Raw genomic sequence first — 15,084 nt, 5'->3', positions numbered from 1 at the left:
ACACTTCCGACAAGATTTCGATTCTGTTTTTAGGGAATGAATCATACATATGTATCTTTTTATGTAAGCCGGACTTCACATGAATAACGCGTGGGATTTTTTGCTTCCCTTTTTACTTTTCTCCTGCAGGATTATCGAAGTGTGTTACTCTCTCTTCTATTGGAAAGTCACTCGATGTTTCTTCGGTTGCGGTTGAGATGCCGTATTCGTATGAACGTGTGTTCGCCGCGTGGCGCCACTTCATGATCAGCTGGACAGTCTGACTACAGAATAGTCTTACTACTTAGGCAGCTAATAAAGCCATCATACATCCAAACTAATTGATTTTAATCGAATACTCTCGGACTCTCGGAAATAAAATATTCCGGTGGAAAAATGATTTAATGCTTTTCTCTCGATTTCTATCGATTATATTGATATTCATGTATTTTATGCTAAACAATTTTATTAATTTAATCTAATACAAATTTTTAATGGCAATCTTTTATTTTGAAGTTAGATTATTGTACTGTTAAATAGTTGTTTGTATCATATTCAATTGCGAAAGACTATAATTCTAGTGCATTTTTGACGACCTGATTTCATCATCATATAGCGGATATAAATGGCGATTTTAAATGGCGACGAAAGGAATCCATTGAGCAATTGTCCTAAAAAAGTAATGGCTAATCGATACAGAACATATGTTTAAAATAGATTATCGCTGTTTTAATTTACATTTATAATTGCAATCCTAAATCATATATTCCAATTGTATATTCCAAAGATGCATTATCCAAATTCTTGATGTTGAGAGTTGTAAGAGTATTTGAGGTTCTCGACAAATTTGTTTTCTCATAAAATTTTCTTATAAAATTCCGATTATTTGGAATTGTGCTATTTATTGCACTCAGGAAATAACAAAAATATATCTGAAAACATTGTTAATCTATCTATATTTAAATGTGGAATGTCGGAAACAATTAAATTTAAATATATAACTGTAAGTTTTATTGAGATATTTAAGTTTAATTTAAAAGTTTTTATTTTTTCCAATTAAGCGTCAAATAATTTATAAGGATTATTTCTGCGAATTACGTATGTGCGCAATATGAACAAATTTATATTTTTTCCTGTTTACTCCAAAAGAGAGAATATCTACAAGAAACATGAGGGTCATCTGATTAATTTTAATCAATTACTACATGCTGCATTTCTAAAAGTGCATTTGAAATTGAAACGCTGCCTTTTAAATTTTGGTCAAGGCAAAAGGAGAGTTTATTTTAGTTAACAGCTCTTAAGATCAAACCAGTGAGCATGATAATTACGAACAAAATCTAATGCGTATAACGATAATTAACTAACAATTAAAAAGATTGAAATAATTAATACGATGTTAAAGTAACATTTTCTTAATTGTTACAGTTTCCCAACTTTTTGTTGGCAAATTGTCAAAGATTACAACATGATACAAATATTGTAATACATCATCTCTTTTATTCGCAATTTCTAAAACGATGTGTCAAGCACATTTTTGCAATATGCAAAATAACGAAAATAAATGGCCCAATTTGAATAAACTATTTCTTACGTAAACTATATTCTCTAATTTCATACGTAAGATAATAGCTTGAGAAAGTTTGAACATAAATCATGAAACTTTAAAATTATGCAATAAAAGCATTAATATTTGTGCATATTACATATGCAAATTTTCAATTTTAGATATTCACACAATTGAATGAGAGAGAGAATATTAAAGTGATTTAGCTCTTTTTGATGTAGCTATTATCTTAAACTGTGTTATTGAATATGCATTCTATTGAGTTACACAGCACCTGTTGTAGATACGTTGAACTACATAACTAAAAATTATGTAGTTTCTATATTACTTAATGCTATATCTCTTCTTTTTACTACTTTGGGAAAAAGATGATATGAAAAAATCAATCATATCTTTTCTGATGTTTCAGATTTTATTATTGTTTATGCATGAGCGTGATGATTATTGTAAGATTGGCCATTAAATTATGAGTATCGATTACTATTGCCATAACAAAAGAAATAACCAATTCAAAAGTGGAGTGACTTTGAAACTGACTCATCAAGCCTTACAAGTCTGCACTGTAAAAAGAATGTGTAAAATTACGTAAATAATATGTAAAAATTATACAATATTTATAATGGAAATATATAAAATTGTTTTTACAAACATTAATATTTTTACTTCTGTAAATATATTTTTATATTTTTAAATGGAAGATATTACTATATATAACAACATAATTTATTTTATAGTAATATAAAATTTAATAATTTAGTAATTTTTTATAATAACAATATTTTATAGTAAGTATTTTTAATGTAAATGTACACATTTTTGTAATATTATACGTACAACATAACGGTAAATAACATAAGACATTATATTTGCACTTTTATATTTGCGCTTGTTCACACATATCAATAATAACTTAAAAAAACTGTACATAAATTTGTCAGCAAATTATTATTTAAATATTTTTATAAACATAATTTTAGTTGTGTAAATTAACTTTTTTGTAAATTATTTAATTTTAAAGAAGAATGATTTTATTTGTAACTTTTCTTACGTGTAAATATACATCTTTAGTAATGAGTTCAAAAATTATTCATTATAATCGTTATAATTTTACATGAAATCTTTTACATTGTGTACGATGATTGTATCTAAAAGCGACTCTTTCGAATCGGACTTTGACCTTTGTCAGATATAAGTAGCAGTAATTTGCGAATTTGCAACTGTGTAATTCAGTGCTTCACGAAGTGAAGCTGAAGTGTTAGCCGAGAGAGGACGACAGAAGGAGGAGGGTGTCTCATTGGCGAGCGCTGTAGATGATGTTGGCTGCTGAGCGGATTTCGCGAATAGAATGAATTGGAGGGCGCCCCACCTGCGGGAGGCGAGGCTCGCGCAATGAACGATTCTTGATTCTCGAAGGGGCACACATGCTCGCCTTCGTTTCCCCTTCGGCTCCGTAAGACATCGGGACCTCCTTCACCGTGGTCCTCAAACGAGCCTCGCACTCCGCCAGGTACACAACTCACGCATTTGCTCGCTCATACGCACTCGCTGCACCGGCACTCGTAAGTCCACGTAATCCCTTCACGTACGTTCTGCTTTGACTGCCACGTGACTGATGCGCTCGCTAAGATCTCATTGAGTTTTCTATTCTATTTGACGAAGGAATCTGTTTGATTTCAACGAACTGGTATAAACACGTGTTAAGCATTGTTTTCTTTTTACTCACATTCTTTTCTCTCTTATTATGTATTTAAGCGATTATTTTACAAGCTGATCACTTATCCGTTTTTATCAATTACATCCTATTACTCGACCAATCATTTATAATTTGACAGTCGGATTGAAAGCTGCTTATTACTAACAAGCCAATTTCTTTGAAATTGCAGTATATACTTGACTGACTATTTTATATTCTATAACATATATTCTATAACAGTCTCTCAACTAAGTGACAGTTGTCAATGTTTATTATTAAACATTTTTACAAGTAAACAATTTTCTTTCTCACAATTTCTTTCTGTGGTATTACAAAACATAAATCTTTTTTAGTAGTTGTTGTTATGCTTGGAATGAGTTTTCAAAGAAACGTTTATAAAAAGTTTCATAAAATTTCAATTTGCATACATTGAATTTATATAACACGATTTGCCCGCATTTTATTTTCTTCATTTCATGGAAATGTTATCAGTAATTAATTGATAAATAGTTACAAAAATCATCTAGCTAAAAATCAATCTTTAAATGCTTCCAAGCTCGCTCAGACACCCTTTCACTTGAACAGTTAAGATTTACTTTCGATTTTATTACGTATACCGGGAATCTTGCCGCCTTGTCAGACAGCTTTTTTTATTCATGCAGATTAAATTGCAACCAATCTACCAAGTGAAGAAGACACAATGCGGATGTTATGTGCATTTTGTGGATTGTTTCTGGTCATCATTGTCAATTGCAATCCTGTTGATAAAAAAGACACGGAAGAAGATCTCAATCCGCTGAACGAAGTAAGTTGTTTACGTTTAGTCTTTCATTAGAAAAAAAAATTTTCAAAGATTATGAAAATGAACAAATCAGAATTTTCTGATTAAATCTATTATAATTTTAATTGAGATAAGATTTAATTGAGATCAGATATCTGATATGATTAGAATCTTCTGATTCGTTTATTTTTAATCAAAAAATTTTTCTTAGTGTCTTAAAGTACTGAAACGATCAAAATGTTATATATTAAGATATTAAATGTTCTCTGATTTCTAGTCGTGTATATATCAAGAAAGATATCAGAAGGACGAATTGTACTTCAAATCTTATTTAGAAAGTAAGAATGAAATGGAAGAAGCTGCGATCGCGCACTTCGCTAACTCTAATGAAGCGATTTGAATGCTGAAGTACTTGCAGAAAGCTATTGTCGATCTCTTATGTCGAAAGCGAAGTTTTACGATGCTACTATCGCATTTTCTTAGAGGTTTTTAAGAAGTCAAGACACGAAAGACATAATTGAATTACCAATAAGATTGATGTACTTTCCGAAATTAAATGGACGAGAATTTGATAGTCTACGTTGCGAGATGTTGCATTCTTCTTTTCTTTTCTATAAGCGTAACACACCAATTAAATACGCTGTACATATCTTCACTCGATGTAGAATGAAACATATTAGTGGAGAACAAAAAACCAAGTTTAACTTTTAGCAACGAGAGTGAAAGTAAACTTTGAAAAAATTATCTATTCGATAATTTCATTTTAATTGATTGAGGAAGTATGCAATCGATAGGAGAAGTATTTGGGTCAGTACCAAATCTTGTAGCTTATATAAATATTTATCTTGTAGATTAATTCAGGGGAAAGTATACTTTTCATTTTATGCTTTCTTTCCTTTTTTATAGCAAGAAACTATATTTAATTTTGGAACAGAATTGTATATTTATACATTCATATTTAATTTATACTTATCTTTACATATTATTTATATTTACATATTTTAATATTTAATAAAAAATTGATTGAGTAAATATGAGCATCATAAGAAAAAAGATCATTCGTCGTTGTAGAAAGAGTCAAAAGGAAGACTAAAGGAAGTTATCTCATAATATAACTGAAAGCATTATGTTAGCTAAATCCGTTGTAAAAATGATACAGAAATAAGAGAAAAAGAGAGAAAAGAGACAGAGGACAAGGGATATACGAAAAAGTGAGAAACATGATCCCGGAGAACGAGTTAAGAGTGAAAGTAGTCGGCGCTACCTGTACGAGTTTGAACACGCTAGAGATGGATGAACGCTTGTAACGAAATTCTTTGAAACGTGCCACGTGCATCGATTAACGAATATGTAATGTTGTACATCGTCATCGTTATCGCCATTCGCGATCACGCGTTAATGTAACCGCAATATGATTCCACTTGAGGAATCCGCAACACAGATCGACCTCGAGTCTAGAACGAAAGCAGCATTGCATAATGAGATTGCATGCACGTACGAAATTACAATTTAGAAAACTACATAAATATTGCGCGAAGTGCGACTGTAATAATTTTCCATTTTTTCTGCCAGACATTGTAAATACTCCGTGTAAATATTTATAAACAAGTTATCTCAATAGTATGTAATGAAATACGTAATACTTGACTAATAAATAAAAACGCATTTGATAAAGCCTAAATGAAGGAAACTTTTTCCTGTAAAAACGCATTTCATCATCATCATTTCTTTTTTCCCTTGATTATGAATTTTAGCTTTAATTTGTTACTTCATACTATCTCTTTTAATTGATAATCTTAAAGTAGTTTAATTTTACTGTCTGCATAGATTTACGTAATCGAAGCTGATGATGCGACCGATGGCGAAAGGGGCGATAGAGACAAGAGAAAGATTGGCATCGGACTTGGAGTATCAAACGGCATCATTAACTTTGTGTTTGACGTAAGAATAATTAATTAATTTTTTATAAAATATACATATACATGTCAAAACACCTTGTGAAGCCATTAATGTAGTAATTAATATAATTAAATATGTAATTAAAATCGTACCTCAAATGTAATGTATCTTCAGGACTGGGAAATAATGCGTTACTTACTAACGCTTTTTGTTACTTTATCGCGGTAACGATTATTGCTTTTTTTATCTGTAACAGTAATAAATTCAGCCGTTACTTTTATCATTAATTCCTATTATTAGTTCATTTATATCATTAATTCCTTTATAGCTATTCAATAGATTGCATTATTTTTAATTGAAGAAATATTTCAAGAATTTAAATATTGAATTTATAAATATTAAATTAAATATTGAAAAATATTTTATACTTCATACATTAAACTGCATTCCAATAGTGCTAATACTGGAAATCTATAGTATACATATAGTATATATGTAAACTAATTTTCAATATTGGAAGTAAATATTGAAATGCACTTAATAACGATATTAAGGTTATAAATACATTATAGTTAATAAAAATTATAGTTAATAATAAATTATAGTTAATAAAAATTTTTAATAAAAACTTTATTTGTAAATTACAACTTGATTTTCTGAAAATAAACATATATTATATATATAAAATAAATAGGTTAATATAAAAAATTACCAAAAAAGTAGATATAAGTTTATGAAAATAGCGTGTTATAAAATTAGCTTAAAAAAAGTCTTAATATTAATTTTTACAATTAATATTAATTACTAAATAATGTAATTTTTTAATCTATTATCTTATTTTAACATTAAAAATTCTGACATCTATTTTAAATTTTGAACCCTTGTTTTTATTATTACTATTTTAAAAATCTTCATACGTAATGTAGATACAATAAATTGTTACTATTAATTTCTTTAACAAATATATATTTTTGTAGAAAGTGGATTCCTTCATAGATTCAAAAACGAAAGCGCTCGCAGTTCTTGATGATTCTAACAAAGAGAAAAACGCTGTTTTTGGAATCGACAATAAACATTCGGCTACATCAGAGTTCCTCAACAAATTAGTGTCTCAGAAGCTTAAGGCTGCGTCGGGCAGCATTGGGCCCCTCATAAACAGTGCGGCGACATTATTCTCAGGGGCTTCGGCTGGCATCTCGAAGGCTTTGGTCTCGAAAATCGCACCATTAAGTTCGCTTTCTGGCGGTCTTTCTGGTGGTTCAGGTGGAACTGATGGTGCAGGTGCGTGAAATTGTGAGATACTAATTTGTATATTCGATCAGTTTTTAAGCAGATATTTTTCACATATGGGTAAAAAATTTTCAAATCCAATAAAAGAAAAATCCTGTGATCATATTTCTGGTGAGAAGAATTATTTGTAAGATATTTTGCGTAATTAATATTTAACCTTTGATATGTATACATCCTTTTAAGATAGCGTTTATTGTAGGACATGCAGATGGTAGCGCAGGATCTTCCGGATCGGCCATCCTTGGCAATCTCTTGACTCAAAAGATAGGTTCTTTGTCGAGCCTGAGCCAAAGTAGCGGCGGTTTAGGCAGTTTAAGCGGCGGTAGCAGTGGTACCGGTGGGAGCTCCGGAAGCGATTCTCATAGCGGAAGTAATGGCGGTACGAGCGCTGGCGCTGGGATCAATCTCGGAGCCTTTGCCAATCTAGCAGGGGTAGGGTCGCAATGAGTTAATTTTACTTTTATTTCTATGAACTATTTCTTTTTTATACTTTGGAGTCCCTTTACATATCGTCCCTGTTCTATGTCTGATATATAATGCAAGCTGTCTCTGCTGGAATATGTGTCTCCGTAAGAAAGCGGTATATGTATATTACTTTTAAAAATATGGATAACATGACAGTTTTTTTCCTAGAAATTGATCAGTGAACATTTTTTGAACTTAACAAACTCGGACGAGGGTGACTGATGGCGACGTTGCATGTAAGGCTATCGCTATTTGCAATGATAATAATTCAGTGCCATATCATAATCAAATAAATTTTTAATAAATACTTTTTTAAAATATTCATATTTTAATTAGCACTATACTATATAAGAATCCTTAACTATTTTTATCAGTCTTTTCTTTTATATATTTATTCATTCATTTGCATTTTTTTCATTCATTCTTTTGGTTACTATTGCTTATTTTCTTTGATATATCTTAATTATTAATTTTTCATTTTATTAGAAAAATGTAATACATTTAATAAAATTGTTAATTTTGTATGGTAAAGCTTTAGTTTTTATATAACAATTAAATTTTATATAACAATTAAATTAATTGCATTCAATAGACAAAGCAGTTTAATGAGCGCTTACTAATTTTTATTACGATTGGATTTTATTATACTTAGATCTAATGAAGAATTAAAGGTAAGAACCAATCAGACATACACATTAAATCACTGAGCGCTCACTGAGCTATTTTGTTTTCTGAATACGATTATTATAATATTAAAAGCATGCTTTTTCTATATTCTATTGTTGCTTCCTAATATCTTTCTCTGTTCCTTGAAATGCTACCATTATATAAAAGCAATATAATTAAATAAAGAACGAGCTTTGTCAATCCCGTCGATACGCTTCATTAAACCTTTGGCTATACGGCTAATCGATGTTGCCAAAATATATCCCTTTTAACCTTGGAAGGCACCTTCACGAGAACGAAGCCTTCCGATAAACTATATGCGCCACTAAAACAAGTATTGTATACAAACAGTACGATTATACACCACCACAAGCGGCATATTAAGCGGCTTAAAGGCAGGTGCGATAACATGGGATGCGGAAAGGGAACATTTGACTGCGGACATTAACACCTGGACCAACGAACAGCATTGCGTGAGAGAAGAAACTTCTTTGGAGAAAGAAAAGCGACAGACAACAAACGAACGTTAAACATACCACGAGAAAATGGGACGGACAGTCAATGGATTTTCGATGGAATATGTGGGCGATTTCACTTTCAATGGAATACATTGGCATTCCATATAACACGGAATGTGAATTTCTGTTTCTAGCTGGGCTGATAATTGGCAGAACCTCCTTTCTCTCTTCAGAAACCCTTTTATAAAATATTCGTATTTAAAGAATCCAAATGAAAAATTAAGGAAAAAGAGAGAAACAAAATTCTCCAGGAAACTCTTCTCCTGATGAATCAACATTTCCGGCCGAATCGTGTGGATTGCACTATGTCTAATATAAATTATAGAAGAACTAGCGGCGTCAATCGATTTGCCACCATGAAAGTTGTAAATAATTTAAGAGTAGCCTTTAAGGGTGCGATAAACTCGTATTCGAGGACTATTAGCTATGTGTAAGCGATGTAAATAGTACATTCAAATGCTCCTTGATACGTAAAGCAAAATGAATACAAAAGATAGTGATGATGGTGTGATATAATGTTGATGTCAAATAAAACGTACAATTATATTTTTGTCTACTATATGAAGTGAATTTTAGAGTATCATGAAGTTCCTAATGTATCCCTTCCTGCATATCTTTATTATATTTTAGGATTTATATACATTCATTTTGATATCTTTTAATCTACGTTTTAATCTACGTTTTTTTTTAATTATTAATTGAATATTAATCTTGTAATTAAAATAAAGAATTAAATTAAAACTTTTTATTGGTGGTTTTTAAATATTATTCACATTATAAATAATACTTTTCTATAAAAAATAGTTTTGTAAATATATAAATAGTATATATAATTAAAAATAAAAATTTTATTTTATTTATATCTTAACAAATATTTTAAAATTATAAATCTAAAGTTAATTATGAAACTATGAATTCAATAAATATATAAAATCATAGGCACTGACAATTCACATTTATTTTTTCTTTACATTCATTGGAATTCCAAATAAAAACGACTGTAAAAAACATAATTACCTGTACAAATAGAATTTACATACACTTTCGTTTCTACATTTTTCCACGTGATACTCTATCATTTATATTCTAATAAATAATACGATATAGCATAAAACAACAGAAAAATCTGATTATATATTTGCAGAAAGGGATTACTACTACGGAGGATACACCCGTGTTTGACAGAACTAGAGTGTCCTTGGAAATACCCTCAAGTGCATTCGGCACTGGCTTCACTTTAATTACTAACGTTAGCAAAATTCTTAACAGCGTAATTCTAGTAAGTACAATGCACATATATCACTATTAAAGTAATACATACTAATAAAATATATAACCTTAACTTGTTTTCCGCTGACGCACGAGTTTAATTATATGTTCCTTTTCCGTTATTATGATGTAACATTTTTCTAGTACAGCTTAATCGATTAGATTTATCTTCAAATCACTTTTTATTCACTTCGCTATATTTGCTATAAAAAAACGAGAAGCAATTTCTCAATAGAGACAGAACTATCAATTTCCATACAGTTGCCTTTAATGATCATTTATATTTTTCAGAACTCAGCCCGTCGGACGCAGACGTTGCTGGAAATCTTCAAACCGTTATTTCGTGGTAGTTTCGCCATAAAGGGTTTACCATCGGATAACCACAAATAAAAAGACCGATTTTTATTTTATATTAGTGCTATTAATACCAATTAATTGCTCAATGATCATCGTTTCTTGTTGAAAATGTTCCACAATTTCCGATCATGTTTCTTGAATAGATATGTATTGTTGATTGGAGTTTGTGAAGACTATTCCAAAGTTTTCTTGATCATAGAACGTTTTAGATCCTAGATTTAGTTAAAATATCCCGATAGACAAATTGTGAAAATATTGCAATTATGGCATCATGAATGATTTCGCAATAAGCGTGTTAAAATGGTTTATTATAACAATAGTTTTGTAAAAATAAAATTTCTAAATGATACTTGTTAAAAATTAGACAAATTCAATTTGTGATGTAAATATTTTATAATTCAATTTTTTTTCAAAAATACAATGAATGAGATAGCTGGCAGTATATTGAAAAAGCAGATCAAGACACGTTATCTAATTATTTCCAAATGCTCAAAGAGCATTCTTGAAAGATTGGTTCATATGCATCTAAAAATCATTTTGATTAAAAAATTTCAAATTTAGTTTACTGAATGTATAATACTTTATGTTGCAATATTTTTACATTATGATTTAGGAATAATTGTGCATTTTTATGAGCACAATTATATTTTTAAACACAGCTAAAATAATTTTTTCCATTTTATTGAATAATTCCTTTTTATTTAATTTAGCAATTCCATTAAGACAATTTATCATATAGTTATCATATAGTTATTCTTTTGCCGAAATATTATGTCAAAATTAATTAAGCAAACAATTATTAATATTTAAAAGATCAAGGTTTTTACATCTGTTTTTGTAAATAATTGCAGATTACAAATTTATGTATTTCATATAATTTCCTGAATGTCTTATCAGGGATAAGACCGTAATATTTGCAGAAATTTCTTCGCTGTTGTTATTAAATAATTTATGACGCCACATTTTTGCCTCATGTTTTATTCATTATTTTTGCACTTATATATAAGTATAGATATATAATATTTCCTGTTTTATTATTTTTTAAAATGACTCGAAAATTGGCGTCATAAGTCAGAAATAAATACGCTTTTAACAATTTGAAGCGTATATTATTATATAAAATAGATATTTATACAATTATGAACGTGTCGAAACATGTAGATAATAATGTTACTTTAAAAATAATTTAGTCAAATTTTAATTTGCGTGATATAGTATATGATAAAATAAAGAAAAAAAGAGCATCAATCAAACAAATTTACATCTAAAAAAATTAATTTACTTTAGCTTATGTAAACAAATATAAAAAGATCTTTAAAATATTTTTTGTATATAACTAAAACTTTGTTTACAATTTTTTTGTTATAAATTTTATTTATTAATACTGCCATAATATGTATAATTCACATAAATAAAAAAATATTATCATGCAGACTTTTTATTTTATGATATGTTACCTGGAAGTTGTACGATGAGATAACAATTTCTTATTTATCAAGTACTAATATGTTACACAATAAGCAGATTGCATAAAAATTTTTGCATCAATAACATGTGATGTTACTTAAGGATTTATTATCTAGATAACAGCGCGTATTATACAAGACCAAGTGGTCAGGGTGTCACATCTAGCTAGAACTCGACCATGTAACATTTTGCCGTTCACGTAATGAGGACACCTGAAGCAGATGTAACGCTTTGCAACACGTGAATTCCTCATATATTAAGCAATAAACATTCTAATATTATCGAGAAAAAATAAAAAATTTATTTTTTTAAATTAAAATATATAGGGCATATCTTACGGGTTAAATAACGCTCACTAATCCTGCTGTTCTTAAATAAACAACTGAGTTGAAAAGTCCTCTACCATTTTACAATTTTTGCAATATTCTTTTTTTAGTTATTCAATAAGCAAAATATCTAAAATCGTCGTATAATATATAGGCTTTCTACAATAAGTCATTACTTAAGTTTCAAATCTTAAATCGTAATAAATTGATCAATCATAATCGATTATTCTTCTCATATTCAACTTTGATCAATTTCTTACGGCTAAAGACTTAAAGCTTAAATAATGGCTTATTGTAGCAAAATATTTCAAAAATATTCAAAATATTTCACAAAGAATATTGGAAGATATCTTAAAATTATCTTATGCATTGATTTCATCCGTTTATTCAGCAATCTTTAAAAATTATTATCTTGTTAATTATTGCAAAATTGCAAAATTGTAGAGAACTTTTTGGCTTACGATCAGTTTTTATTAGGAATGGCACTATATAATATTAGTGAACATTTATTATTTAAGATACACTCTGTATATATAATGTTAATTAAAATATTACTTGTATTTCATTGTTATATTGCATTAGAAAATTAATTATTAATATTCATTAATAAAATAGTAAATCAGAAGAAAGCTCGCATTTAATGATTATTTAGCTTTAGATCTTTATACCTATGTACATATTATATTATATGTGTCGACATCAGATTGGAAGCAAAAACATTTTACGTAATTCTAGGATCAGCGGCCTGTTGCATTATACTTTTGAAAAGAAAAATTAATGAGAGACGTGTAGCATTATGCAAAAATAAATTGTATGTGCAAAGTTCGAGAAAAAATTGCGACATGTGAGGAACGTAGATAAAAATAGTCAAGAATTCTACAAACGACGATAGTGTGACGCATTTAAACAAGTCATCCATTTAAATAAATAATCAATGCAATGTAATTTACACGTATTACACGAAAATCATATGTGTATATTTCATATACAAATGCAGTGTCAAATAAAACCAAACTAATAAAAACCAAACTAGTAAAAATAAAATTAGTCACGAATCTGACATTTTCGCAAAATCTTTATTTCTTTTTACATTTTCATATATAAATGCTTTTTTAAATAACAAAAATAGCACATATAATATAATTTTAGCAAAAGTATAAAACAAATAAATATAAATATTTATTTTATTATAAAGTAACATTTTTAAATTTACATGAAGCATTGCTGATTTGCATTTATGATGTTATAAAGACATTTAAAAATAACATAACAAATTTAATAAATAACAATTGAACAATTACAGACACAATATCTAATTACGTAATCATGACAATTATCAAAATAACGGTGTTAAAAACGCATATTTCTTGTCGAAAAATTTTTGCGGCATTGTGCACAATAGCGGAACTGGCGAAGAATTTTGTTTTATTTACACGGAGAATACGTAAGAAGTATCGTAAAAATGTTGATGACCTTCGAGACCGATTCGAGATGTCGTGAGACAGAGAGAAATCATCTCTCGCTAGTGCTAGCTCTGCCGTCCTGCAAGATGCACTTGTTTTCAGTTCATTTACTGCGCTTATATGTACCAACACGATAGATGCGAAATAACTCGTGATACAATCATATATCAGTGTGATACAATTAAAATAATAATATATAGCACAAAAGAATAATCTCTTATTAATAAAAATATCTATCCAAAGTAGAAAGGTAAGGTAGATTTAACTATATATTATACATATAAATATGTATTACATATATTGTATTATGTATTATATATGTATATTAGATGTGGGAAAAAGTTCGTGGCGTTTTTCTAATGCCATCTAACGGGAAAAACGCCACGAACTTTTTCCCACACCTAATATTACATTATTGTATATGTACTCATTACTATCATTATTAGATTGATGATTAAATATTCTTTTTATTTCAGTACATTTATGTCATTCGAACATTCCAAATTCAATTAATTGGCGCGGATTTTCTTTTGCAAGTATTGCTTAGTTCATATAATAGTGACTATATTATTGATAATATTACATCATTTTAAATGCTTATAATTTTCTAAATTAGTTTTATTTATATTAGTTTTTCTTTTTTTTCATTATATAATTTTAAATTTATAATTTTAAAATTTGGGTGCGTAAACGCTCGCCACCTGTCTATAAAACAGATCATGACTTAATCTTAATAATGTTGCTTTATAATGTTGCTTTATAATGTCAAATAGCTCTATTGAAGCTGAAAACAATCATGCATATATGGAAAAACTCTTGAAAAACTCGCGTTATATATTTGCATCTTACAGAATAGCATAAAGTGCATATAATCCAATAAATATGCATATAATCCAATAAAAATGTTTTATAACGAAGTAAAAAGATACTGGAATATTTTATATGTATACATTCACTTGTAGATCTTTTATACAGATAATTTCGGTAAAAGAAAAAGAATAGGAGTACTATTCACTGGCATTACTATTCACTGTGTCAATTTTGGAGGCCATTTTGTCAGATGCTCATTTTTGCTTATCTTATGAAAAAATTAATTATTGCAAAATTACAACAATATTATAAAAACTGCTTTTACTAATGGAAGATATTTTTTAGTTTGTACTTATATGTTTCTAAAATTTTATTTTTATCTTTTGTTTCAAAAATATTATTTAAAAACGAAGTGATGTATCGGTATCGACTTTTCTCTATATTGTCGAATGGGAAGTTATAACTAAGTTATGTTAACGATAAATGATAAATTTGCTAGGATTATATTTTCTTTTTGCACTAAATACTGAAGTATAT

The 15,084-nt window shown here is 28.7% G+C and overlaps 1 protein-coding gene across 2 annotated transcripts; it reads left to right on the top strand.

Moving 5' to 3' along the window:
- Positions 1-3,936: 3,936 nt before the first annotated feature.
- Positions 3,937-9,414, top strand: LOC105617030 (uncharacterized transmembrane protein DDB_G0289901). Of its 2 annotated transcripts, XM_012198611.1 has the most exons (5): positions 3,937-4,041; positions 5,845-5,958; positions 6,894-7,197; positions 7,406-7,638; positions 8,689-8,721. In XM_012198611.1, exons 1-5 carry the CDS (start codon positions 3,937-3,939, stop codon positions 8,719-8,721), a joined length of 789 nt encoding a protein of 262 aa, XP_012054001.1. The 2 variants fall into 2 exon arrangements, 1 of the variants encoding a protein (XP_012054001.1); XR_001046480.1 differs by lacking the exons at positions 3,937-4,041; positions 5,845-5,958; positions 6,894-7,197; positions 8,689-8,721 and adding an exon at positions 8,990-9,414 and having other exon boundaries at positions 7,461-7,638.
- Positions 9,415-15,084: the final 5,670 nt, after the last annotated feature.

The sequence above is a fragment of the Atta cephalotes genome (genome assembly GCF_000143395.1).
Source record: "Atta cephalotes unplaced genomic scaffold scaffold00011, whole genome shotgun sequence".
NCBI lineage: Eukaryota > Metazoa > Arthropoda > Insecta > Hymenoptera > Formicidae > Atta > Atta cephalotes.
The sequence above is the reverse complement of the archived record's forward strand: the minus strand, read 5'-3'. Positions and strand labels throughout refer to the sequence as shown.